This window comes from Rattus norvegicus, chromosome 1 (genome assembly GCF_021556685.1).
Source record: "Rattus norvegicus strain SHRSP/BbbUtx chromosome 1, alternate assembly SHRSP_T2T, whole genome shotgun sequence".
In the NCBI taxonomy this organism is placed as follows: domain Eukaryota; kingdom Metazoa; phylum Chordata; class Mammalia; order Rodentia; family Muridae; genus Rattus; species Rattus norvegicus.
In genome coordinates this window covers 222,533,549-222,560,268 of record NC_141534.1, presented here as the reverse complement: position 1 = coordinate 222,560,268, position 26,720 = coordinate 222,533,549, and the positions used below count along the sequence as shown (strand labels likewise).

At 37.9% G+C, this 26,720-nt stretch overlaps 1 protein-coding gene across 2 annotated transcripts in view; it reads right to left on the bottom strand.

Moving 5' to 3' along the window:
• Glyatl2 (glycine-N-acyltransferase-like 2) overlaps positions 1 to 23,661 on the bottom strand; it is a 33,064-nt gene extending 9,403 nt beyond the window's left edge. Inside the window, exons 1-4 of one of the 2 annotated variants that reach the window (XM_087607145.1) lie at positions 23,580 to 23,661; positions 5,202 to 5,247; positions 2,628 to 2,717; positions 1,253 to 1,360 (exon numbers count right to left, since the gene is read on the bottom strand). In XM_087607145.1, the coding sequence (XP_087463271.1) occupies positions 1,253 to 1,360; positions 2,628 to 2,705 (186 nt within the window). In that variant the 5' untranslated portion in view covers positions 2,706 to 2,717; positions 5,202 to 5,247; positions 23,580 to 23,661. 2 annotated transcript variants of the gene reach the window in all.
• Positions 23,662 to 26,720: the final 3,059 nt, after the last annotated feature.

Below are 26,720 nucleotides of genomic sequence, written 5' to 3'. Positions count from 1 at the left end.
GGCTCCCAGGATCCAACAGGGGTGAGATTAGCTGAAGTGTTCAACAAAGGGGAGGGAGAACCTATATCCAGAGTTTAGGCAAGGCACCTGGTTGGGGAATGGGGCCACCCACTCTTTGTTGAACTCAAAATTGTAACCCAGAACTGCTCCTGTCTAAAGGAAATACAGGGACAAAGAATGGAGCAGAGATTGAAGGAAAGGCCATCCAGAGACTCCCTCACTTGGGAATCCATCCCACATGCAGCCACCAAACCCAGCCACTATTGCTGATGCCAAAAAGTGCTTGCTGACAGAAACCTGATGTGGATGTCTCCTGAGAGGCTCTGCCGGAGTCTTAAGGATACAGATGAGGATGGTTGCATCTAACCATTGGGACTGAGCATCCCAACAGAGGAGTTACAGAAAGGACTGAAGAAGCAGAAGGGTTTCACAACCCCATAGGAAGAACAACAATTCCAACTAATCAGACTCCCCAGAGCTCCCAGGGTCTAAGCCACCAACCAAAGAGTACACATGGGGAGACCCGTGGCTCCAGTCGCATATGTAGCAGAGAATGGCATTGTCTGGCATCAATAGGAGGGGAACCCTTGGTCCTGTGAAGGCTCGATTCCCCAGTGTAGGGGAATGCCAGGGCAGTGAGGTGGGAGGAGTTGAGTGGTAGGGGGAGCACCCTCACAGAAGCAGAGGGAGCAGGCATGGGAGAGGGGGAGACAAGGAAAGGGAAAAACATTTGAAGTGTAAATTCATAAAATATCCAGTAAAAAGAACTAAGAAAAGAAAGAAGGAAGGAAGGAAGGAAGGAAGGAAGGAAAGAAAGAAAGAAAGAAAGAAAGAAAGAAAGAAGAAAGAAAGAAAGAAAGAAAGGAAGGAAGGAAGGATGGATGGATAGAGGGATAAAATTTGCCTGCAGTTCAAATAAGCCAGTGCTGATGGAGGAACCGTTCTAGCAAACAAACAAAATCATGAGTGGAGATAAAATTGTACAACCTGTACCTGTAGTTAACTTTCTCCATGTGTCATTACTATAACCATTGTGTATTTCCCTACATGTCATACTATTCTGTAATTTTTCTGTAGACATTTTTGCATTCTTTCAGACAGAGTATTGGTTGACATCATTATAATTTATTTCGTTTCTCAGGATGAGAGTAGGCATCTACCATAGTACCATATTACCACATTGTCACACACACATTCTAGGAATTCAACAAATGTAGGGGTACAGGCATATTTATTGTATATTGCAACTTACCTGTTCCTGTGGTCGAATAACAACAGTATTAAAATCAGGCCACTTGTCCACCACAGCCTTGAGCTTGAATGGGTTTCCCTGGTTCATGTGGAAGACAGTCCCATAAACCTAAATATTTTAACATTGTAGGAATGTCAGCACATTACAAAATGATGGTAAAATGTAGCATATTTGACCTGAACAAGGATCATTCCCATGAAATTATGAAAATTGTTGAAAAGATGTAATCTTTCAAATGGTTCCTAGTGACTAGCTGCTTGTTCTAACAAAAATATATTTTAAACATTAGTAAGATAAAATATAAGGAATGATAAGATCTATAAATAAACCAATGGGCACCCCCGTTGTAGAATCTAATAGATATTTTACATGGATTTCAGATTTCTTTCATGTGTCAAGTGAATTTTATGAAGCTGAGCCTTTTCAGAAATGAATTCCATTCATTACCAGTGTTTTCTCTCATTACTCCTTGAAGCATTTTTATGATTGCTGCTTTAATATCCATATCATGTAATTTTTATACTTGTATCATGTAGCTGTTGATATCTGTTTATCATCTAACTTAAAATTTTTGTTCCTCATCTAAGCTAAGATTTAGCCAGGCTTAGTATCTCAGCTAGTAGGGATGCTGGGGCAATTAGATTGAAAATGTAAGGGACACCTGAGGTATAGAGCGAGCCACAGGCCAACTTATAAAAAAGTGGCTTCAGCACCATGTGCATATTTTATAACAGAAAATTTTACCTCATCTCTTCTGGGAAGATGTGATAGGTCAAATTCTGGTTCACAGTAAATTCCACAACAAGTTGTGTGGTACATATGACACCTGGAAATTCTTGTACATTTAATCTTTCTTTCATTGAAATAATATGTGCTATGAAAAAGCATCTGATGATTCTCATTTTAATTTAAAATCTTCCCCTGCTAGAGCCCTTTTAGGGCTGTAGGAAAGCAAAATTGAAGTAAGATCAGAACCCTTATCACCTGATATCTAACATGACTTCAACTAAATGATGTGTTAAGAATCAGGAAAAAATCTTTTCCCTACTGGCATTTAAATCTAAGACTTTGCACCTGCTAGGCAAACACTCTATCACCGAACTATAATAGTTCCAACTTTCTTTTGAGTGTTTATTTTGTGATAAATTCTCACAAAATCGTGAAATATCCTTTGGAAGTGAACAGTGACATGTTTTAGACAGTGGCGAGCAGCTCTTTGCTCCTATAAAATGAGACTTCTTTCTTCTCTGGGAAAATAAGCACAGGTTAGAGACCCGCTGTGATCTCAATAAGTTTTCAGTGAGTCTTGACCTCTTCCTTCCCCTGCCATAGCAAGGTGCAGTCCTTAGTTGCTCTGAGAATGTATTAATTTTACCTTTAAGGACTCAGGGAGGTGCTTCCTTAGGGAATTCTTCAGAATCTGCAGTGCCTCAGAACTCTGTATATAGAACATCTCTTCTAATACCTTAGATGAAAAAACAAAAAACAATGATAGCATGTTAGGAGTGGGGAGAGACTTACATAGCGTGTCTAGACCACCTCTAAAGCCTCTAATGATCCGTAGGCTTATAAACATCTAGAATTTATTTCTCTCAGCTTGAGGAAGTCCATGATCAAGGGATTGGTCTGTGTCTTGTTTTGTGGCACTCTGCTTTCTGTCTGTTGGGTACACTTTCTTGCTCTGCCTTCTCAGGATGAAAGGACTAAGCTTGCTTTCTGGAGCTTAATCTACAAAGGCATTCACAACATCCAAAAAGGTGACTGATCCAATAACCCTGCAAGGGCCCAGACCTATTATTATCATATTGGCAATGCGTCCCAATACATGACTCTTACAGAGACACAAACATTCAGACTATAGCAACGTTAAGCTCAATCGACAGTTATTGAAAATGTTCCTCCTGTTTTATTAAACATTCTCTGTAGTCATTGAAAAACAGTTGGACATATGTGTGAATATAGTTCTCAATTTTCTCTTTGGTTTCATTCATGTTTGTTGTTCTTATGTTAATGCCTTTTGATTGCTGTGTCTTAAGGGAGAAAGGGTTTATTTTGGCTAAGAGTTCTAGGTTTCAGCCCATCGTGGTGGAAAAGTCAATGTATCAGGAACATGAAGCAACTGGCCAGATTATCTCTACTGTGAGAAGCTATCAATGGGGACATGTGTGCTAGGGCTCATATCAGTTTGTATACAATTCAGAAGCTTGCCCAGGGAATGTTCTGCCTGCAGTGAACCCTGGAATTGGCCTGTTTTAGCTGCCTTGAGAGACAAATGATTGTGTAGTTTTTGATGTTTGAGCCTATGGTTTCTGTGCTTTTCAGTTCCTGAGAACCCAAGGTACTCCCTAAGGCAGTGAAACATTCAGGCCATACATTTGTCTCTGAGTTTCTTAGAAGCCAGTAGAGCATGTAGACCTTGGCTGGACATTTAATATTAGACATTAATCTTGTATCCCTGGTCTGGCTTGCAAACCCCCATATAGCCTGTTGTATATAAAAATGAGGAGGATATAAAATGTTCGATTGCTTAAAATAAACTTTTCTCAGTCTCAGTCTTGCTGAGATCCCTTCAGCCTGGCCTGACTCATTCACACTAACCACAGTGAGAAACCCTAGTTCTTATCCCTGCACATAATTAAGATGGGTTATGTATCAATAAACATAGTTCCAAAGTTTAGATACCCAGGTCTCAAATGTCTTGAGATTCTGTCAATTCTGATAATTAACACTAACCTTCACAGATATGATGAGTCTAACAAAATTTTAGGTGTTATGGTTATTTAGAATATTTATATAAACTTATTTTGGAATAAGTCTGTGAATGTTTGCTAAAATGCTTCTGAAGTTTATATTAAGCTATCAGTCAGTCAATAGCCCATTTAGGTAAGAAGTAATATCAGAAAAATATCGGATATTCCAACACATGATATATTGTGACGTATCTCTGCATGTTTCTCAGATCATCATTAAAATTTTCTGACATATTTTAAGTTGGGACTTTAAAATTAATGTTTTGTTACATAAACTTTTAATATAAACTTACTTCATTCTGTGGGTGATGTTGTGGATAAGTTACAAGATTTAAAAATTTTCTATTATATCTATTGAAATACAATTCATTCTTAAATAATTAGCCCTACATGTTATAAACTAGTACTTAACATATTAACCCCAGTAGCTTCTTGCTACTACTATTCATTTGAAGGTTATTTTAAATTTGCCTTCTGTATAATCAGCCATGGATTTTTTGTGAAGAAAATTATTTCTCTTTATCCTTTTCTGCCTATTTCTTTTTGCTGTCCCTTGGAACTGCATAGAAATTCTAGTAGGTGTTATGCTTATAGGCTTTTATTTTGTTTTGTTTACTTAGTGCACACTATCTTTTCCTTGGGAAGCACATCTATGAATTCGAGAAGTTTTAAATCTTTGAAAACTTCAGCACAGATAAGAGAGTCTCCTGGGTCTCTTTTTTGGTTAAGGAGCTATTGGCAGCTGATGGCGGCTGGGACAAAATGGTAATTTCTGTTGGGATATTTGGACACTGCCTATGCCAGAGTGGATGGCCCCCCATGGTCAGCGCTAATTGGACTCAAGAGTCTAGTAATAATAATTTAAAAGGAGGACATGAAGTCAGAAGGGACACAGGTGTATTAGTCCCCAGAGAATTTGAGGAAGGTAGGAGGGAATGGAGACATTGTATATATCTATCATTGTATATATGTATCAAAATTTCAAAGAATAAGTGAAAATATTTTTAAAAATGGTAAGTGCTTCTTGAGATAAAGATAGATTTCTCACTATGGAAATGCACCTAAATAATAGCTGCTAATAATAGTAATAGGTCAGGAAGAGGTATCCTTTCAAATACTAAGGTCATCCAGATGGCACATAGCTTTAATCTTAGCATTTGGGAGGCAAAGGCAGGCAGACCTCTGAGTTCAAGGCTAACCTGGTCTACAGAGTGAGTTTCAGGACAGGGTTACCCAGAGAAACCCCTGTAAAGGAAAAAAAAATGCTAAGTTAGTAGGGTTAGAGAGATGACTCTCGACAATTATGAGTACTTGTTGCTCCTGCATATAATATGGGGTTAATTCAGTGCACCTGCAGGATAACTCTTGATCTTCTGTTACTCCAGGTCCAGTAATGTCCACTTCCTTATTTTAATTAAAAATTATTTTTTCCATTGTAATTTGTTGTTTTTCCCCTACCACAAATCCTCCAAGATTCTCCCCAATTCCCTCCTCACACAACTTTATATTATCTCTTTCTCTCAAAAATAAAACCAAGAAACAAATATGAAATAAAACAAGGACCAAAAATAGGAATAAATAAAAAATGAGCAAAAGACAAGTAAGGAAAAAATGCCAAAAGAAAGCAAAAAGAAACAAAAGGTTTACAAAGCAAACAAACAAAAATTGAGTTTGGTGTGTTGGCCAGCTACTCCTGGGCTGGTACTTACTTGGTGTGTGATTAATATACCCGCTCCCTAAGAGAAGACTGATTTTATCTTTGGCAGAGGGTGTCATTTTAAGACAGAGATAGTTCCTTGGTTAGAGATTGGACCTCATGTTCACTGCACTTCTCTGTCTTGGTGTTGAGACCCCACCTGGCTTGAATCTTTGCAAGTCGTGGTGTACTGCCTTAATCTCTGTAAGTCCACATATGCCTCAGTCCTGTTGTGTCTGAACAATACCTGTTCCTGGGAGTCATCCATTTCCTCTGGCTCAAATGATCTTCCTGCTTTCTCTTCTGCATGGTTTCCTCAGTGTTGAAGGGAGGCATTTGGCGAAGACATTCCTTTTGTGACTAAGAAGTCCAAAATCTCTCATCTCAGAACATTGTCTAACTGTGAGTTTCTCTGTTAATTCCCATCTATTACAAGAAGAACTTCCTTTGAGGTGGATTGAAGAAAGTACTGATCTCTGGGTATAGCAGTATGCTATTAGGAGTCATTTTATTGTTGTTTTTTTTTTTTTTTTAGCAGAATAATACTTTTGTGTTTTTCCCTAAGACCATGATATATCTCGTCTTGGGTTCATGGCCACAACAGGAGTGTCAGGTATGGGTTACATCTCATGGATTGGGCCTTAAGTTTAATTTTAAAAGGGGGTTGGTTACTCCCATAGTACTTGGGCCAGTACTGTACAAGTATATCTTTCAGGTGCATCACTGTTTTAGGCCACAGTGTTCATAGCTGGATGCTATTGGTAATTATCTCTTTCTTCCAGAGTGTGTAAAGTATCTTTCGGTATCATGGACACTATTCAGGAAAGAGGAAATTTCTAGTTAGGCACCAGCTAAATTTTTCTGTCCAATGACATAAGTGTTGGCCTCAGCAATAGGGCCTTAGCATCAGCCTGTGATGTTTGGGGGTTACATAGGTCCCCTTTGGCCAATAACTCAAGATGTTATCCATTCCTGAACCTGGAGGTTTTACTGGGTATCTAATGATGTCTAGTTGGGGCCCTGTCTCCCATATAATTTGGACACCCCATTTAGAATCATTTCACATATATATTAGGAAGCTTCCACAGTAGTAATTTTCCATGTGTTTCAAGTAGCACTTCGTAGTAGCAGTGCCTTCTCATACTCCTTCCTTTACCCTTCTCTCCTATCATCTTCATCTTTAATCTTTCTATTCTAGCTTCCCCTGTAGCTCTTCATAATACTATATTTTATTTCCCCTTCTATGGGTGATCCTTTCCTCTCCCCTTGTCACTTACTAGTTACCTAATTTCTATGGTTATTCAAATTGTAGTAGACATTCAAAAGCCTAAAACCCACATATGCAAAAACACAGTATTTATATTTTTGGTTCTGAATTACCTCAGTCACAATAATATTTTATAGCTTCATCTATTTACCTTCAAATTACATAATTCAAGCCATAATTATGTAATTGAAGGTAATTAATAGGTTAATAATAACCTATTGTGTACCTGAGTCAAATTTCCATTATCCATTCTTTTGTTGAGGGACATCTAGATTGGTTCCAATTTCTGACTATTATGAATAGTACAGCATTGAACATGGATGAGAGAGGGCTCTGTAGTAGAATGTAGAATGCTTTATGTATATGATCAAGAAAGTATAGCTGGATCTTATGGTAGATCTACTCCCAGGTTTCTAAGGAACTACCTACCACATTGATTACCATACTGGCTGTGCCAGTGTGTAGGAATGCCAGCAATGACTGTATGTTCTCCTTCTTCAATATCCTCAATAGCATGTGCTGTCTGTCATTTAGGTCTTTATATAGTGCTATTAACTTAGTTCTTTATATACTTTAGATACTGACTTAAATCAGATTTATAGTTGGTAAATGTCTTTTATCATTCTGGAACATGTCACCTCGTATGGATAGTGGTGTCCTTCCCCATCAAAAGATTTTCAGTTTCATGAGGTCTCATTTGTTAATTATTGCTCTTAGTGCCTGTGCTGTCATCATTCTTTTCAGAAAGTCTTTTCCCATGCCAATGAATTAAAAACTAGTCCCTACTTTCTCTTTTATCTGACTCAGGGTCTTTGGTTTTATCCTGAAGTCATTGACGTCTTTTAATTTGTGTTTCACAGGGTAATAAATATGGTTCTATTTGCATTTTTACAAGCAGCCATCTAGGCTGACCAGTACCATTTGCTGAAGATGCTTTCTTTTCTATAGTATGCATTTCTGGCTTTTTTGTCAAGGATCAGGTGTCCATAAAAAGAACATGCCCACAGAATAATTAAGCAGGGATCATAGGGACATACAAAGGCTAAAGTGGCAACCACAGAAACAGCCTGGGTCTGTGCTATGGCCTCTGCATATATCTTATTATTATCTAGCTTTATGCTCTTGTGGGACTCCTAACAGTGAGTATGCATGTTCATGTGTTGGTGTCCCTGGTTCTTTTAACTGCTCTTGGGATCCTTTTCCTCCTCCTAAGTTGTCTCATGCAGTTGTGATATGAGGGTTTGCACCTCGTCTTTTTGTATCTTGTTATGCCATGTTCAAGTCTTTTCTGAAGGGAAACAGAAAAGGAGTGGATCTGGGGGAGAAGGAAGGTGGTATAGTTGGGAGGAGTGAAGAGAGAGGAAACTGTGTTTGGGATGTATTGTATGAGAGAAGAATATATATCTATATCTATATATCTTTATCTATCTCTATATCTCTATATCTCTATATCTCTATATCTCTATATCTCTATATCTCTATATCTCTATATCTCTATCTATCTATCTATCTATCTATCTATCTATCTATCTATCTATCTATCTATCTATCTATCTATCTATCTATCTCTGTGTACTTATTTCCAGGTTTTCAATTCAATTCCATTGTTTGTGTCTGCTTTTATGCCAATGCTTTGGGGTTTTGTTTGCTTGTTTTTGTTTACTATACTTTTATAGTACAATTTGAGATCAGGGATGATGATACCTCCAGAAGTTGTTCCATTTTTCAGTATTGTTTTAGTCATGCTGTTTCTTTTCTGTTTTCATATGAAGCTGAAAATTGTCTATTTCTGCAAAGAACTGTGTTGAGAATTTGATGGGGATTGCTTTGAGTCTGTAAATTGCTTTTGTTAGGATGGCAGTTTTTACAGTATTAATTCTATTGATCCATGAGCATGGGAGATTTTTTTTATGTACCTTTTCTTCAGTGTCTTCTTCAATTTCTTTCTTCAATGTCTTAAAGACTTTATTATATAGATATTTCATTTGCTTGATTAGAGTTAACCCAAGATATTTTTGAATTGCTTCCATGACTTCTTTCTCAGTACATTTTTAGTTTGTATATAGGAGGGATGCTGGGTTTTATGTGATAACTTTGTATCCTACTATTTTGTTGAATGTGTTTATCAGCTGTAAAAATTCTCTGGTGGAATTTTAAGGATCTTTTATACATCTTTCTAGCATGTACCTTCTTCATCTCCTTCACTTGTCTTGTTGCTCTAGCTAAAATTTCAAGTACTATAATAAATAGATATGGAGAGAGAAGGCAGCCTTGTTTGTTCCTGATTTTAGTTGAATGCTTTGAGTATTTCTCTGTTTAGGTTGATATTGACTCTGGGTTCACTGTAAATATTCTTTTTTTTAAGATTTATTCATTTATTATATATAAGTACACTGTAGCTGTCTTCAGACACCAGAAGAGGGCATCGGATCTCTTTGCAGATGGTTGTGAGCCACCATGTGGTTGCTGGGAATTGAACTCAGGACCTCTGAAAGAGTAGTCGGGTGCTCTTAACCGCTGAGCCATCTCTTCAGCCCATAAATATTCTTTTTTATGCTGCAGTATGTCCCTTGTAAGCCTGATATATCCAGGACTTTTATCATGAAGATATGTTGGATTTTGTCAAATGACTTTCTGCATGTAATGAGATGATCATGTGATTCATGTCTTTCAGTTTGTTTATATGGAGGATTGATTTATCAGTTTATATATGTTGAACCATCCCTATATCTCTTGGATGAAGCCTACCTCATCATTGTGGGTAATCTTTTTTTGTTGTGTTCTTGGATTCAGTTTGCAAATATTTCATTGAGAATTTTTGTATGTAAGTTCCTAAGTGATATTGGTCCATAATTTCATTTTGTGTTGAAACTTTGTGGAGTTTTAGTATCTGGGCATAGTTTTCATACAAAATAATTAGTAAATATTTCTTGTTTCTAATTTTCAAATAAATTAAAGGAATATTGGCATTACTTATTCTTTGTAGTTCTGGTAGAATTCTGTGTTGAATCTATCTTGCCCTAGGCTTTCTACCTGGGAGCATATTTTAAATTAATGATTCTATTTCATCAGAGGTCAAGGGTTTGTGTAATTTGCTTATTTAATCTAGATTTAACTTTGTTAGTCCATATATATCAAGAAATTCCTCCATTTCTTTTTGATTTTCCAGTTTAATAGAATACAGATATTTAAAGTCTTTGATTCTCAGAATTTCTTCAGGGTCTTGTAATATCCTCTCTTTCATTTCCAATTTTATCAATTTTGATCTTATATCTCAACATTTTAGTTAATTTGATTAAGGGTTTGTCAATATTTTTGGTGTTCTCAAGGAAGCAGGTCTTTATTTCATTGATTCTTTGTATTTTGTTGCTGTTTACATTTCATTGATTTTACAGCTGAGTTTATTTCTTCTTGTCTATACTTTTTAGTGTTTTCCTCCTGTTTTCTAGAACTTTTAGGTACACAATGGCTTCTGTGATTGTTGTACACATGTGCTTCACACACAAACACACATACACACATGTGCATATATATATATATATATATATATATATATATATATATATATATATATATATATATAAAACCAGGGAAAACATTCACATGCATAAACTAAAATAAATCTTCTTAATGCTGAGGATGTATGACTGTACAGAGGTTAATATATATTTAGTGTATGGTTTTCAATTTTGAGATTATTAAGGTTTTAAGAACAGTTTCAATTTCTTTTCTGCTGTTTATTTTATTAATTTTGTTCTATTTCTTCCTTTTACAAGCTTGGAGCCTCTCTCTCTCTCTCTCTCTGTGTGTGTGTGTGTGTGTGTGTGTGTGTGTCCCCTTCTTTCCCCTCTGTTTTCTCTTTCTCTTTGTGTGTGTTTCTCTCTTACTTTTTTCAATTAAGTTTTAAGGTATTGTTTTGTACAATCTAAATTACTGATAACATCCATAATATATCTTACCAGTGAGGAACATACAGACTCAATGAAAGAAATCAATGATTTCATTAAGTATATAACAAGGAAAATTAAAGACTAAATATCAGATTGCAGATAGAGAGAAACATCAGCGAAATGGCAGAATACCATCAAATCATATGGTCACATCATCCAGCAGAAATCAACTAGGAAAGCTAGGGCAGTCAGCTGGGAGTTCCCAGCTATAAGAGTCCGATGGAAAAGGTCCAACCCCACTTCTGGTTTTCCCTTACCATTGTAGGCAAATTTGTGTTATAGGAAAAACAAATAATAACCTCTGTTGGAAATAATGTTCTGTCTGTTCATCTGTTCTCAAGAACACAGTGTTTTCACTCCAGGGCTCTTTTATTGCTTGGCTTCTTCCTCATCACAGAGTTAGGGAGGCCATCCCATCCCATCCCTGAATAAAGAGTCTTGGAAAACAATTAAAGGCAGACATGCATGAATCTGAAGAGAGGATACCAAGTCTGATTTCATAGCCATCTCTCAGTAAGCTCACAAGCACATGCTATTTTGTTTCCTTTTCTGAGTGAGGTTCACACATCTTCCCTTGAGACCCCCTCATTCCCCATTCCTCTGTGTCTGTGGACTGTAGCATGGTTTCCTGTACTTCAGGGCTGATGTCTACTTACAAGGGAGTATGCACCATGCTTTTCCTTTTCGGTCTGGGTTACCTCAGTCAGGATGATATTTTCAAGTTCCATGCATTTGCAGACAAATTTAATGATGTCTTTGTTTTTATTAGCTGACTAGTATTCCACTATATAGATGGAACACATTTTCTTTATCCACTCTTCAGTGAGGGACACCTAGGTTGTTTCTAGTTTCTGGCTGTTACGATTAAAGTTACTATAAACATAGATGAGCAAGTGTCATTGGATGTAGATGGAGTAGGGGGATTGAGTGGCAGAGGGGGATAAAGGACAGGTATGACGATGGCAATCAGGTGTGTGTCAGGGGCCGAGGGCTGGGAGTGAGAATGCAAGTCGGTGTGGGGGACATCTTTGGAACTAGCTGGAGACCTGGGATGAGGTTGGCTATGATGACACTATGGGGCTGATCCTAGTTGAGAATCCTACCAGTGGGGGATATAGAGACTGAAGTGGCCACCTCCTGTAGTCAGGCAGGGCTTCCAGTGAATGAAAGGACACATCAACCGACTCACAAGTTGTGCAGGGATTAAGATGGAGAGACTGAGGGAATAGCTAATCAATGACTGGTCTAGCTTGAGACCCATGCATGAGAAAGCCAACCCCGACACTATTAATCACATTATGCTATGCTTGCAGACACGAACCTATCATAACTGCCTCCTGAGAGGCTTGATCCAGCAGCAGATGGAAATAGCTGCAGAGACCCATAGCCAAGCATCAGGCTTGGGAAGTCTTGTGGAAGAATAAGGAATAGAATTGAGTAAGCTGAAGGTGTCAAGGATACGACAAGAAGACCTATAGAGTAAACCAACTTGGGTCTACGGTAGTTCACAGAGACTTAATCACCAACCAAAGAGCATGCAGGGGCTGGACCTAGACTCCTGTATATTTGTAGTAGATGTGCAGCTTGGTCTTCATGTGGTTCTCCTAACAAGTGGAACAGGGGCTGTTTCTGCCTCTGTTGCCTGCTATTGGATCCCCTTCCTCTACCTGGACTGCCTGGCTGGCCTTCAGTGAGAGAGGATGTGCTTAGTCCTACTGGGACTGCAAGTCCTAGGATGGGTTGGTACCCAAGGAGGGCTTCTACTTTTCTAAGAAGGGGAGGGTGTAATGGGGGGATTTGTAAGAGTGGGCCTGGGAGGAGAGGTAAGAGGAGCTTCGATTAAGATGTAAAATGTTGAAAAATTATGGAAAGAAAAAAGGATCACATGGCGATTTTTCAATATAATGTTCATTACTGTTACTATTCAAGTAATGGGTTTTACTACCACAGTCTTTCATATATATGAAAATATATATATTTCATATATATACATATATATGATTTCATTAAGTACATAACAAGGAAAATTAAAGACTAAATATCAGATTGCAGATAGAGAGAAACATCAGAGAAATGGCAGAATACCATAAAATCATCTGCTCATACGTGTGTGTGTGTGTGTGTGTGTGTGTGTGTGTGTGTATAATTAGACTTTGTTCATATTTATCCCTGTCCTCTATCAATGTTCCCATGTCTGATTTTACAGCATAGACATGCCATTATCACTGTTCCATCATTTCCTTTATGGCCTTTGTCTCTCTTTTATAGTCCTCTTTTAGAGTAATGACCTACACACACACAGTGTGCATGTGTGTGTGCATGTGTGTTAACATGGCCAAGGAAGGAGAACTACAATAAGGGAGGAAGACGTCTTAAGGAAGGTAAAGACTCTATTCCTTGTATTTGTATTCTATTATAAATAATGTATGAGTAAACATGAATGTGCAAGTATCTCTGTGGGGTGTTGATGTAAATTCCCTTTTTTACCTAAGCAGGAATGGTGTAACTGTGCTATACAACAGTTTTCTTTTTATGATTTTTGAGGTAACTTCACCCTACCTTCTACAGTTTACATCACCAACAGCAGTGCAGGGGTTCCTGCTTTCCCCACAGGCTCTGAAACATTTGTTACCATTTATTTTCTTGATGGTGACCCATTCTGAGTGGGTAAAATAGACTCTCAAAGAAGTTTTAATTTGCCTTTGCTTAGACACCAACCTTTCAGATCTGTCTAGTGGCTCATTAGCTCCCTACTGATTGGATGATTTGAATTTTGGGTGTTTAGTTTTTGCAATACTTTATACTTGATATCAACCCATACTTGATGTGTAGGTGGGAAATTTTTTCCTCATTAAGTAGATGGTATAGTCACTTAAGTGATGTTTTCTCTGCTGTACTGAGGAATTTATTATGGGATTCAAAACTCCCTTTGTAAACTGTTCTTGTGTGCATGTGAAACTGAAGAAAGGGGTGTATCACGACATGCTGACTTGCAATCATTGTTATATCTCTCTGCTCCATTTTCTTTGTGTTCACTGAAGAGGTAATTTTAAATCATAACTTTTGAAGTTAACTGATTGTTCTCTTACTTAATAAATTGTACTTACTGAGTATCAAGAAGAATGCATAGCATTATCCAGGTTCTTGAATTTATGGCACAAATTGTTAAAGCTATTTTCTTATCATTCTCTTGTTGTCTGTATTCTCTGTGTAGTGTTCCCTACTTCATTCCTGGTATTGTTAATGTGTGCCTTTTCATTTTACTTCTTGGTAAGTTTAAAGCAGAGATACATAAATTGAGTTCTTTTACATTTTGTCCAAAATGATTATTTGGTTTTTGGAGGCATTCATGTATACTGTTGACCATATAGCAGAATCTGTGTTCTCTAATAGATGATAGTAGCAATACTTTTTTACTCTAATATCCTGGAGAATATCAAAAATAGTAGTAATCTAATATCTCTATAGGCATTCTGACTTTTTCTTTAAAAGTGTTTTTCAGTTTGTCACAAGCACAAAAAGCATTTTGTTTTTGCACAAAATCATACACACTGTTGTAATGCCTGCAAACTGAATATCATGAGTGTTTCACAAATGTGAACACACACACACACACACACACAGAGACACACACATAATAAATGAGCAAAAGTGTGTACCCAGAACTGAACTGAACCTGTCATACAGCTCTGTGTGCCTAAATCCCATGGGAGAGAGAGCTGAATTCCCAGAAGAGCAGACAATCCTGAGAACCCAAGATGGACTGCCACTTCTGCCCACCTCCTTGGCTCAAGAGCAAACTGTGTAGTGCCTCTGGATACAGGAATATAAAAACAATCAACAACACAAACCTGCTGGTTTCTGCCTGCTCCCTGAATTGAACTGAACTAGTCACACAGTTCGTTGCACCCAAATCCTGTGGGGTAAAGTGCAGACATTCTTAAGAACTCAGAGGAGACAAACATTTCTCTACACATTCCTGATCAAAGAATAAATCACTTAGTGCCATCTGTGCCCACTAGGTACAGGGACCTAGGAGCATTCAGGGCAGGACCCTTGGGGTTTCTGCCTACACCTAGAGCTGAGTCGCCAGGAGTGCAGACACACCTGAGCTCTCTGTTCCCAGATACCGATGAAAGAAAAAACAGGTAAACAGGACTGCTGACACACAGGACTTCAGGAGGGTCAAGCCACTGTCACAGACAGCAAGACAAGCTAAAACCAGAGCCAAACTAATGGCAAGAGGCAAGCACAGGAACCTAAGAAACAGAAACAAAGACTACTTGGCATCATCAGAGCCCAGTTCACACACCAAAGCAAATACTGGATATCCAAACACACCAGAAAAACAAGATTTAGAATTAAAACAACATTTCATGATTATGATGGAGGACTTTAAGAAGGACATAAATAACTCCCTTAAAGAAATACAGGACAATACAAGTAAACAAGTAGAAGCCCTTAAAGAGGAAACACAAAAATCTCTGAAAGAATTACAGGAAAACATAATGAAACAGGTGAAGGATTTGAACAAAACCATCCAGATTTTTTATCTTTATTAAATTGAGTATTTCTTATTTAAATTTTTATTGTTATTCCCCTTCCCAGTTTCCGGGCCAACATCCCCCTAACTCCTCCCCCTCCCCTTCAATATAGGCTTCCCCTCCCCATCCTCCCCCCATTACCACCCTCCCCCCAACAATCACATTCACTGGGGGTTCAGTCTTGGCAGGACCAAGGGCTTCCCCTTCCACTGGTGCTCTTACTAGACTATTCATTGTTACTTATGAGGTTGGAGCCCAGGGTCAGTCCATGTATAGTCTTTGGGTAGTGGCTTAGTCTCTGGAGGCTCTGGTTGGTTGGCATTGTTGTTCATATGGGGTCTCGAGCCCCTTGAAGCTCTTCCAGTCCTTTCTCTGATTCCTTCAACAGGGGTCTCATTCTCAGTTCAGTGGATTGCTGCTGGCATTCACCTATGTATTTGCTGTATTCTGGGTATGTCTCTCATGAGAGATCTACATCCGGTTCATGTCAGCTTGCACTTCTTTGCTTCATCCATCTTATCTAGTTTGGTGGCTGTATATGTATGGGCCACATGTGGGGCAGGCTCTGAAACCACCCAGATTTTTAAAATGGAAATATAAACAAGAAAGAAAGCACTAAGGGAGACAACCCTGGAGATAGAAAATCTAGGGAGGAGATCAGGAGTCATAGATGCAAGCATCACCAACAGAATAAAAGAGATAGAAGAGGGACTCTCAGGGGCAGAAGATACTATAGAAAACATTGACAAAACCATCAAAGAAAATGTAAAATGCAAAAAGCTCCCAGCCCAGAAAATCCAGAAAAATAAGGACACAATAAGATCAAAGAGGTATAGAAAAATAAGATGTATAGAAGAGAGTGAGACTCCCAACTTAAAGGGCCAGGAAATACCTTCAATAAAATTATAGAAGAAAACTTCCTTAATCTAAAGAAAGAGATGCCCATAAACATAAAAGAAGCTTACAGAAGTACAAATAGATTGGGCAAGAAAAGAAATTCCTCCTGTCACATAATAGTAAAAACACCAAATGCAAAAAGCACAGAAAGAATATTAAAAGCAGTAAGGGAAAAATGTCAAGTAACATATAAAGGCAGACCTATCAGAATTACAGCAGACTTCTCACCATAGACTATAAAAGCCAAAAGATCCTGGACAGATGTCATACAGACCCTGAGAGAACACAAATGCCAGCCTAGGCTACGATGTCCAGTAAAACTCAATTAACATAAACGGAGAAACCAAGATATTCCATGACAAAACTAAACTTACACAATATCGTTCTACAAATCTAGCCCTAGAAAGGATAATAGATGGAAAACTCCAACATAAGAAGGAAACTAACACCCTAGAAAAAGCAAGAAAAGTAATCTCCTTGCAATGAAACCAAAAGAAGAGGGACACACAAACATAATTCCACCTCTATCAATGAAAATAACAGGAAGCAACAGTCATTATTAGTTAATATCTCTTAACATCAGTGAACTCAATTCCCTAATACAAAGACATAGAATAAGAGACTGGATACAGAAAGAGGACTCAGCATTTTTGCTGCATAGAGGACACACACCTCAGAGACAAAGACAGACACTACCTCAGAGTAAAAGGCTGGAAAACAATTTTCCAAGCAAATGGTCCAAAGAAACAAGCTGGACTAGCCATTCTAATACCATATAAAATAGACTTTCAGCCAAAAGTCATAAAAAAGATAGTGAAGGACACTTCATATTCATCAAAGGAAAAATCCACCAAGATGAACTCTCAATCCTAAATATCTATGCTCAAAATGCAAGGATACCTACATTCATAAAACAAACCTTACTAAAGCTCAAAGTACATATGGTACCTCACAGAATAATAGTGGGAGATTTCAACACCCCACTCTCATGAGTGAGCAGATCATGGACACAGAAACTAAACAGAGACATAGAGAAATTAACAGAAGTTATGAACCAAATGGACTTAACAGATATTTATAGAACATTTTATCCTGAAATAAAAGGATATACCTTCTTCTCAGGACCTCATGTTACCTTCTCCACAATTGACCATATAATCAGTCACAAAATAGGCCTCAACACATGCAAGAAGATCGAAATCATTCCATGCCTACTTTCAGACTAAGGCTGGTCTTCAATAACAATAATGATAGAAAGCCCACATATACATGGAAGTTGAACAACACTCTCCTCAATGACAACTTGGTCAAGGAAGAAATAAAGAAAGAAATTAAAGACTTCTTAGAATTTAATGAAAATGAAGGTACAACATCCCCAAAGTTATGGGACACAGTGAAAGCTGTGCTAAGAGGAAAACTCATAGGTCTGAGTGCCTGCAGAAAGAAACAGGAAAGAGCATATGTCACCTGCTTGACAACACACCTAAAAGCTCTAGAACAAAAAGAAATAAATAAACCCATGAGGAGTAGAAGGCAGAAAATAATCAAATTCAAGGCTGAAATCAACCAAGAAACAAAAAGGACTATAAAAGAATCAACAAAACCAGGAACTGGTTGTTTGAAAAAATCAACAGCCTAGATAAACCCTTAGCTAGACTAACCAGAGCTGACATAGAGTATATCCAAATTAACAAAATCAGAAATGAAAATGGAGACATAACAAAAGAATCTGAGGAAATTAAAAAAGATCACTAGATCCTACTACAAAAGCCTATATTCAACAAAACTGGAAAATATGGAGGAAATGGACAATTTCCTAGACAGATACCAGGTAACAAAGTTAAATCAGGAGCAGATACACCATCTAAATAAACCCAAAGTTCCTAAAGATACAGAAGCCATTATTGAAAGTCTCCCAACCCAAAAGTGCCCAGAACCAGATGGGTTTAGTTCAGAATTCTATCAAACCTTCATAGAAGACCTCATACCAATACTGTCCAAACTACTCCACAAAATAAAAACAGAGAATTACCTAATTCCTTCTACAAAGCCACAATTATGCTTATACCTAAACCACACAAAGACCCAACAAAGAAAGAGAACTTCAGACTAATTTCCATTATGAATACTGACACAGAAATATGCAATAAAATTCTTGCAAACTGAATCCAAGAACACACCAAAATGATCATCCACCATGATCAAGTAGGTTTCATCCCAGGAATGCATGGATGGTTCAATATACAGAAATCCATCAAAGTAATTCACTATATAAACAAACTCAAAGAAAAAAAACCACATGATCATTTCATTACATGCTGAGGAAGCGTTTGAAAAAAATTCAACACCCTTTCATGATAAAAGTCCTGGAAAGAGCAGGAATTCAAGGCCTATTCCTAAACATATTAAAAGCAGTATACAGCAAACCAGTAGCTAACATTAAACTAAATGGAGGGAAACTTGAAGCAATTCCAATGAAATCATGGACTAGACAAGGCTGCACACTCTCTCCCTACGTATTCAATATAGTACTTGAAGTCCTAGCCAGAGCAATCAGACTACAAAAGGAGGTCAAAGGGATACAAATTGTAAAGGAACAAAGTCAAAACATCACTATTTGCAGATATATGACAGTATACTTAAGTGATCTAAAAGTTGCACCAGAGAACTACTAAGCCCGATAAAAAAAACTTCAGGAAAATGGCTGGGTATAAAATTAACTCAAACAAATCCATAGACATCCTCTATTCAAAGGATAAACAGGCTGAGAAAGAAATTAGGGAAATGACGCCTTCACAATAGTCCCAAATAATATAATATAATATGCCTTGGTGTGACTCTAATCAGGCAAGTGAAAGATCTGTATGACAAGAACTTCAATTCTCTGAAGAAAGAAGTTGAAGAAAATGCCAGAAGATGGAAAGGCCTCCCATGCTTATGGATTGGCATGATTAATGTAGTAAAAATGACCATCTTGCTAAAAGCAGTCTACAGGTTCAACGAAATTTCCATCAAAATTCCAACTCAGTTCTTCGTAGAGTTAGAAAAAGTAATTAGCAAATTCATTTGGAATAACAAAATACCCAGGATAGTGAAAACTATCCTCAACAATTACAGAACTTCTGGGAGAATCACCATCCCTGACTTCACACAGTATTACAGAGCAATATCACGCAAAAAACTGTATGGTATTGGTACAGATACAGGCAGGTAGGTCAGTTGAATAGAACTGACGATCCAGAAATGAAGCCACACACCTATAGTCACTTGATCTTTGACAGAAAAGCTAAAACCATCCAATGGAAAAAAGATAGCATTTTCAACAAATAGTGCTGGTTCAACTGGAGATGAGCATGTAGAAGAATGCAAATTCATTCATTCTTATTGCCCTGTACAAAGGTTAAGTCCAAGCAGATCAAGAACTTCCACATAAAACCATATACACTCAAACTAATAGAAGAAAAAGTGGAGAAGAGCCTTGAACACATGGGCACTGGGGAAATTTTCCTGAATAAAACACCATTGACTTAAGCTTTAAGATCAAGAATTGACAAATCCACCTCATAAAACTGCAAAGCTTCTGTAAGGCAATGGACACTGTCATTAGGACAAAACAGCAACCAACAGACTGGAAGATCTTTACAAATCCCATATCTGATACAAGGCTAATATGCAAAATATACAAAGAACTCAAGAAGTTAGACTCCAGATAGCTTAATATCCCTATTAAAAATAGAGTAGAGAGCTAAACAAAGAATTCTCAGCTGAGGAATATTGAATGACCGAGAAGTATCTAAAGAAACGCTCAACCTCCTTAGTCCTCAGGGAAATGCAAATAAAAACAATTCTGAGATTCTACCTCACATCAGTCATAATGGCTAAGTTCAAAAACTCAAGTAACAACAGATGCTGGCATGGATGTGGAGAAAGAGGAACACTCCTCCATTGTTCGTGGGATTGCTAACTGGTACAACCTCTCTGGAAATCAGTCTGAAGGTTCCTCAGAAAATTGGACATTGGACTACCTGAGGACCCAGCATATACCCAAATGATGCTCCAACATACACCAAAGACATATGCTCCACTATGTTCATTGCCACATTATTTATAATAGCCAGAAGCTGGAAAGAACCCAGATGTCCTTCAACAGAGGAATGGGTACAGAAATGTAGTACATTTACACAGTGGAGTACTTCTCAGCTATCAAAAACAATGACTTCATGAAATTCATAGGCAAAATGTTTGAACTAGAAAATGTCATCCAGAGTGAGGTAACTCAATCACAGAAAAACACACAAATTATTCTCTCACTGATAAGTGGATATTAGCCCAAAAGCTCAAATTACCCAAGACACAATCCACAGACCACTTGAAGCTCAAGAAGGATGACCAAAGTACAGATCCTTCAGTCCTTCTTAAAAGGGGGAATGAAAATATACATAGGAGGAGATATGGAAGCAAAGTTTGGAGAAGGGACTGAAGGAATGGCCATTCAGACCCTGCCCTACATGTGACTCATATATATACAGGCACCAAAACTAGTTAAGATTGATGAAGCTAAGAAGTGCATGCTAAAAGGAACCTGATATAGATGTCTCCTGAGAGACACATCCAAAGCTTGTCAAATCTAGAGGTCAATGCAAACCACTGAGCTAAGAACAGGGCTCCCTTTGGGGGAAATTAGAGGAAGGACTAAAAGAGCTGAAGGGACTTGCAACCCCATAAGAGCAACAATGCCAACCAACCAGAGCTTCCAGGGACTAAACCACTACCCAAAGACTATACATGGACTGACCCAGGGCTTCAAAAGCATATATAACAGAGAATAGCCCTGTTTGGGCACCTGTGGAAGGGGAAGTCCTTGGTCCTGCCATGGTTGGACCCCCAGTGCAGGGGAATGTTGGAGGGGGATGGTAAGTGGGGTGGATGGGGGGGAAGCACCCGTATTGGGGAAGGGGAGGGGACGGGGGCTTATAGACAGGAAATTGGGAAAGGGAATAACATTTGAAATGTAAATAAAGAAATATAATAAAAAATAAAATTTCAAAAAATAGCATTACCCCCAAATCAAGAGAAACCAGAGTATTATAAAATTCATGTAGAAGAGTCAAAATAACAAATTAAAAGCAAAACATTTAGGAAAAAGTATACTTGCTCTGGGCTATAAATGCTCTGGGATTCAAATCTATTCTGAACACAGATTCAGAATATTCACCTACAAATAGAGAACCAATCTGTGAGACAGATCACAATGAGTGTGTTTCTAGCCCCTAATACAATGTGTGCCCGGATAGAGTCAATGGCTACTACTGCTTCAGTGTGTCTAGATACCATGGCCAGACCATGTCAAATACAGAGGCATATGCTAGCAGCAAACTACTGAACTGAACTAGACCCTAGTTGGAGGAATTAGAGAAAGGATTGAAAGAGCTGATGGGGCTTGCAACCCCATAAGAGCCACAATACCAACCAACCAGAGCTCTTAGGGATTAACGCACTACCCAAAATGTATACATGGAGTGACACATGGCTCCAGCTGCATATGTATGGCCTTGATGGGCACCAATGGAAGGAGAAGTCCTTGGTTCTCCCAAGGTTGGATCCCCAGTGTAGGGAATTGTCTGGGGGGTGGTGGTGGTGGTAAGTGGGGGTAGACAGGGAGGGGAACACCCTTATAGAAGAATGGGAGGGGAATGGTTTAGGGGACATATGTCAGGGAACCTGGTAAAGGGAAAATCTTTGAAATGTAAATAAAAATATCCAATTAAAGGAAAAAACAATTACTAATACAAACAAACAAATGAGCAAATGCAATGGCAGCAGCCATAAAAGCACGATGTCCAGTTAGTGGTGCAGATTGAAACCCAGAAAGGTTAAATGACTAAGTCTTAGCATTGTCCTAGATCAATCTGCTATGGCTTTTAGGATTTTCAGACTGACTTTTCACATTATTGAAAATATATCCAGTTAAAATAATCGAGAGAAAGCAAATCTAAAAAATAGTTGTCATAGAAATAATATCAAGGAATAAAAGAAAAATATGCAATGATTGTGTCCAAACTGTGATGATATTATGTTAGTATAAGCTCACAATCTGTCAGTGATCTATGGAACTATTACACAAAAACCATGATGCATATGTAGGAGTGAAAAATTACTAAATTAAAATGATAAAGCATGAAATTAAAAAGTAGTATGAGGACTTTGATTGAAATTGATAATTATGATTTTATGCACATCTAATATGAAGTATGCATTAGAATATGGAAGAATATAAAAAGATGAATTAAAATGGAATCAATATGTTAGATCAAATCCCTAAGTTACCTTTCTTAAAGACAAATCCCTAAGTTACCTTTCTTAAAGAACATTTCAGCTAACACTGAAACCACTTTATATTCATCTTCATATTTTTCAGCATATACCATCTCAGATATGTATTAAACTTTTCACTCTCCTGTTAAGTATTTATCTAATGAAAGAGCTGCCTGCTAAAGAAATTATCATCTGCCCAGCATCCCTGAACCATAGTTGCTAAATAAATAAATGTTGGCTAGAACAGCATGTTTCTTTGCAAATATTGCTAACCAAACATACTAGCCATCTTTCACAATCTCTCCATAGTGTGTCTTTGTTTGAAATGGAAACTTGCCATAGTTCTTTCAAAAAATTTTACACCAATCAACACACAAGACTGGATGAAGAAAAGCCCACGTGGCCTCAAAATTGCATCAAGAATTATAGGCAATGAAGGAAGGAAAGAGTTTGCTTTTCCCTGGGAGGAGCACACCAGTTGGTTGCTCTGTGTCAAATCGTCAGCCCTAAAAACATAAACATAGGTAGCATTTTACAGATGGAACAGGTTTTATACATACATACATACATACATATATATATATATATATATATATATTATCAATTAGTTTAAGAAGAGGCTATGAATTTGAAAAAGCATGGAGGAGTATACGTAAGCTTCAGAGGGAGGAAAGGAAAGTGAGAAATACTGTAAATAAACTATAATCTCCAAATGAAAAAAAATTTCCCCATGGTACACATTCGTAGGCGTGCAAGCTTCTCAAGTTGAATTAACTCCCTTTTGTGTGGTACAGGCACCCACAAAAAAAGATCACTGCTTCCTATCTAAGACCAACACTGTTTGATTTTTCCCACCTCATATGAGGGTAAGAACAGGGAATCAGCATTCTTCTGTGATCAATGCTTACCTATAAATCTGTATCCACACAGAGAGCTTCCTCAGAACAAATAATAAGCAGTGTATCTTCCTTGAACAGCAGTAAGTGCAGTGTTTTGGTAAATGTTTTACAGAAATCTCTAGACTTGGGATGCACTCTGAACCTTGCTCTTTTACTAGAAAATAGGAAAACAAAATGTTGACTACCTTGAGAGTCAGAAGTATCCAGGTACTTCCCATGTATGTGTTGCCCAGAAAGATGACAGTGCACATTTGAGAGTCAGATTGTGTGTGCCCTCTCAGCTCTGCTTACATTATTTTTTAGGCCCACAGGAAAACAACAGACAAGGTCTAGAAAGATATGTGATTGTTTAGAAAATGTAGATTTGCTCATTCCTCCCTTTCTAATTGTCTGCTGCACTACCAAGACAGAAGCCAGAGATATTGGATGCAATTAGCTCTGTAAAAATTAGTTCCTTATCTATACACATACAAGGCAGCCATCCTCATGTATACAGCAGCTGAACGTTTCCTCCAAATTTCTGTCTCCTGCCTCTGTGTCCTCAGTCATCTCATAGTGATGCTCAATAAGCAGGCATCAGTAACATTCTTTTGACCAATACTTACTTGTTTTATGTGCACGTGTATTTTGACTGCATTAATTTATTTGAAATACATGAGTGCCTCATGTATTTTTTTGTGAACCATGTGAGTGTCTGGCACCTGAGAAAGCCGCAGGAGGTATTGGATCTCTCCAACTTAAGTTACAGATGGTTGTGAAAGATTTTGTGGGTGCTGGGAACTGAAATTTGGGTCTTCTGGAAAAGCAGAAAGTACTCCTAACCACTGAGACATCCTTGTAGCCCAACACTCTTTTTTTCTCTTTTTTCTTTTTCTTTTTTTTTCTCTTTTTTCTTTTTTTCGGGGCTGGGGACTGAACCCAGGGCCTTGCGCTTGTTAGGCAAGTGCTCTACCACTGAGCTAAATCCCCAATCCCCCCCCCCCCCGTCACACTCTTGATAGCAAAGGAAATTTTAGCACTGAGAGATGAATATCTCCATGCTGATTGCATAAACTATGAGATAGGAAGATAAAATTTCATTGCAGGGCCTGCCATCTGGGGAACCCCTACCCCAGTTCTCAGACTTGTTCTACCTCGAATGGATAAATCAGAAAAGAGTATGTTCTTTCCTAATGTTTTGTGTGAAATAAGTGTAAAAAGAAATGATTGTCTTCTTTACATATTAATTAATGCTAGGAATTAACATGATGGCTGTTATTCTTTACCTAGCTAGTTCCCCAAATAATCACACAGACACATTTAATATTTCAAAGCTTAGGTCTTAGCTGGGTACACTCTCAACTAGCCCATATAAGTTAACCTGACCACCTAGCTTCATTCATCCACATGGCTAACTATACCTTCCAGAGTTCCTTTCTCCCTCCTAGGAAGTCCTACTTATCTCTCTATTTCCCAATCACAGGCTTTAGTCTTTAACTGAGCAATTACTTTGGGGAGCAAGGTTTCCACAACAAAAGCTGGAGTACATGGGAATTTCCTCTTAGGGCAACCAGATCTAAGAGTACTGAAATTATCATTTGAATCTTTATCAGCACCAGACCAACTCTAACAAATAAACAAGAAGAGAAATACGCTACTAGAGTTGGGATGCATCCATTCTGCCTTTAAAAGTATTAACTAATAATCTTATAGTAGATAGATATTTATTTAGTTAGAGGAATATGGGCACAACTGTCTCAATATTTAAGTTGAGAGTGATAATGAAGATACTACATCCTTCTGATCCATAGTAAGCATCTGAGATTGACTCATGATAGAATTGCCAGGGCTCCAGCATCTTTATGTAGCCTCCCCTTTCCTGTTTTGTCACCAGCAGTATATGTGGACTCTCTCCTAGGACAGCTCTATGAATGACTGCAGTTTTCTTTAAAAGTAGGTCTTCTATCAGAATCACACCAGACTTTTTGCCGGAAACTATGAAAGCCAGAAGATCCTGGACAGATGTCAGACAGACCCTAAGAGAACACAAATGCCAGCCCAGGTTACTGTATCCTGCAAAACTCTCAATTAACATAGATGGAGAAACCAAGATATTCCATGACAAAACCAAATTTACACAATATCTTTCTACAAATCCACACTACAAAGGATAATAAATGGTAAAGCCCAACATAAGGAGGCAAGCTATACCCTAGAAGAAGCAAGAAACTAATCGTCTTGGCAACAAAACAAAGAGAAGAAAAGCACACAAACATAACCTCATATCCAAATCTGAATATAACAGGAAGCAATAATCACTATTCCTTAATATCTCTCAACATCAATGGCCTCAATTCCCCAATAAAAAGACATAGATTAACAAACTGATACGCAAAGAGGACCCTGCATTCTGCTGCCTACAGGAAACACACCTCAGAGAGAAAGACAGACACTACCTCAGAGTGAAAGGCTGGAAAACAACTTTCCAAGCAAATGGTTGGAAGAAGCAAGCTGGAGTAGCCATTCTAATATCAAATAAAATCAATTTTCAACTAAAAGTCATCAAAAAAGATAAGGAAGGACACTTCATATTCATCAAAGGAAAAATCCACCAAGATGAACTCTCAATCCTAAATATCTATGCCCCAACACAAGGGCACCTACATATGTAAAAGAAAGCTTACTAAAGCTCAAAACACACATTGCACCTCACACAATAATAGTAGGAGATTTCAACACCCCACTCTCATCAATGGACAGATCATGGAAACAGAAATTAAACAGAGACGTAGACAGACTAAGAGAGGTCATGAGCCAAATGGACCTAACAGATATTTATAGAACATTCTATCCTAAAGCAAAAGGATATACCTTCTTCTCAGCTCCTCATGGTACTTTCTCCAAAATTGACCATATAATTGGTCAAAAAACAGGCCTCAACAGGTACAGAAAGATAGAAATAATCCCATGCGTGCTATCAGACCACCACAGCCTAAAGCTGGTCTTCAATAACAATAAGGGAAGAATGCCCACATATACGTGGAAATTGAGCAATGCTCTACTCAATGATAACCTGGTCAAGGAAGAAATAAAGAAAGAAATTAAAGACTTTTTAGAATTTAATGAAAATGAAGGTACAACATACCCAAACTTATGGGACACAGTGAAAGC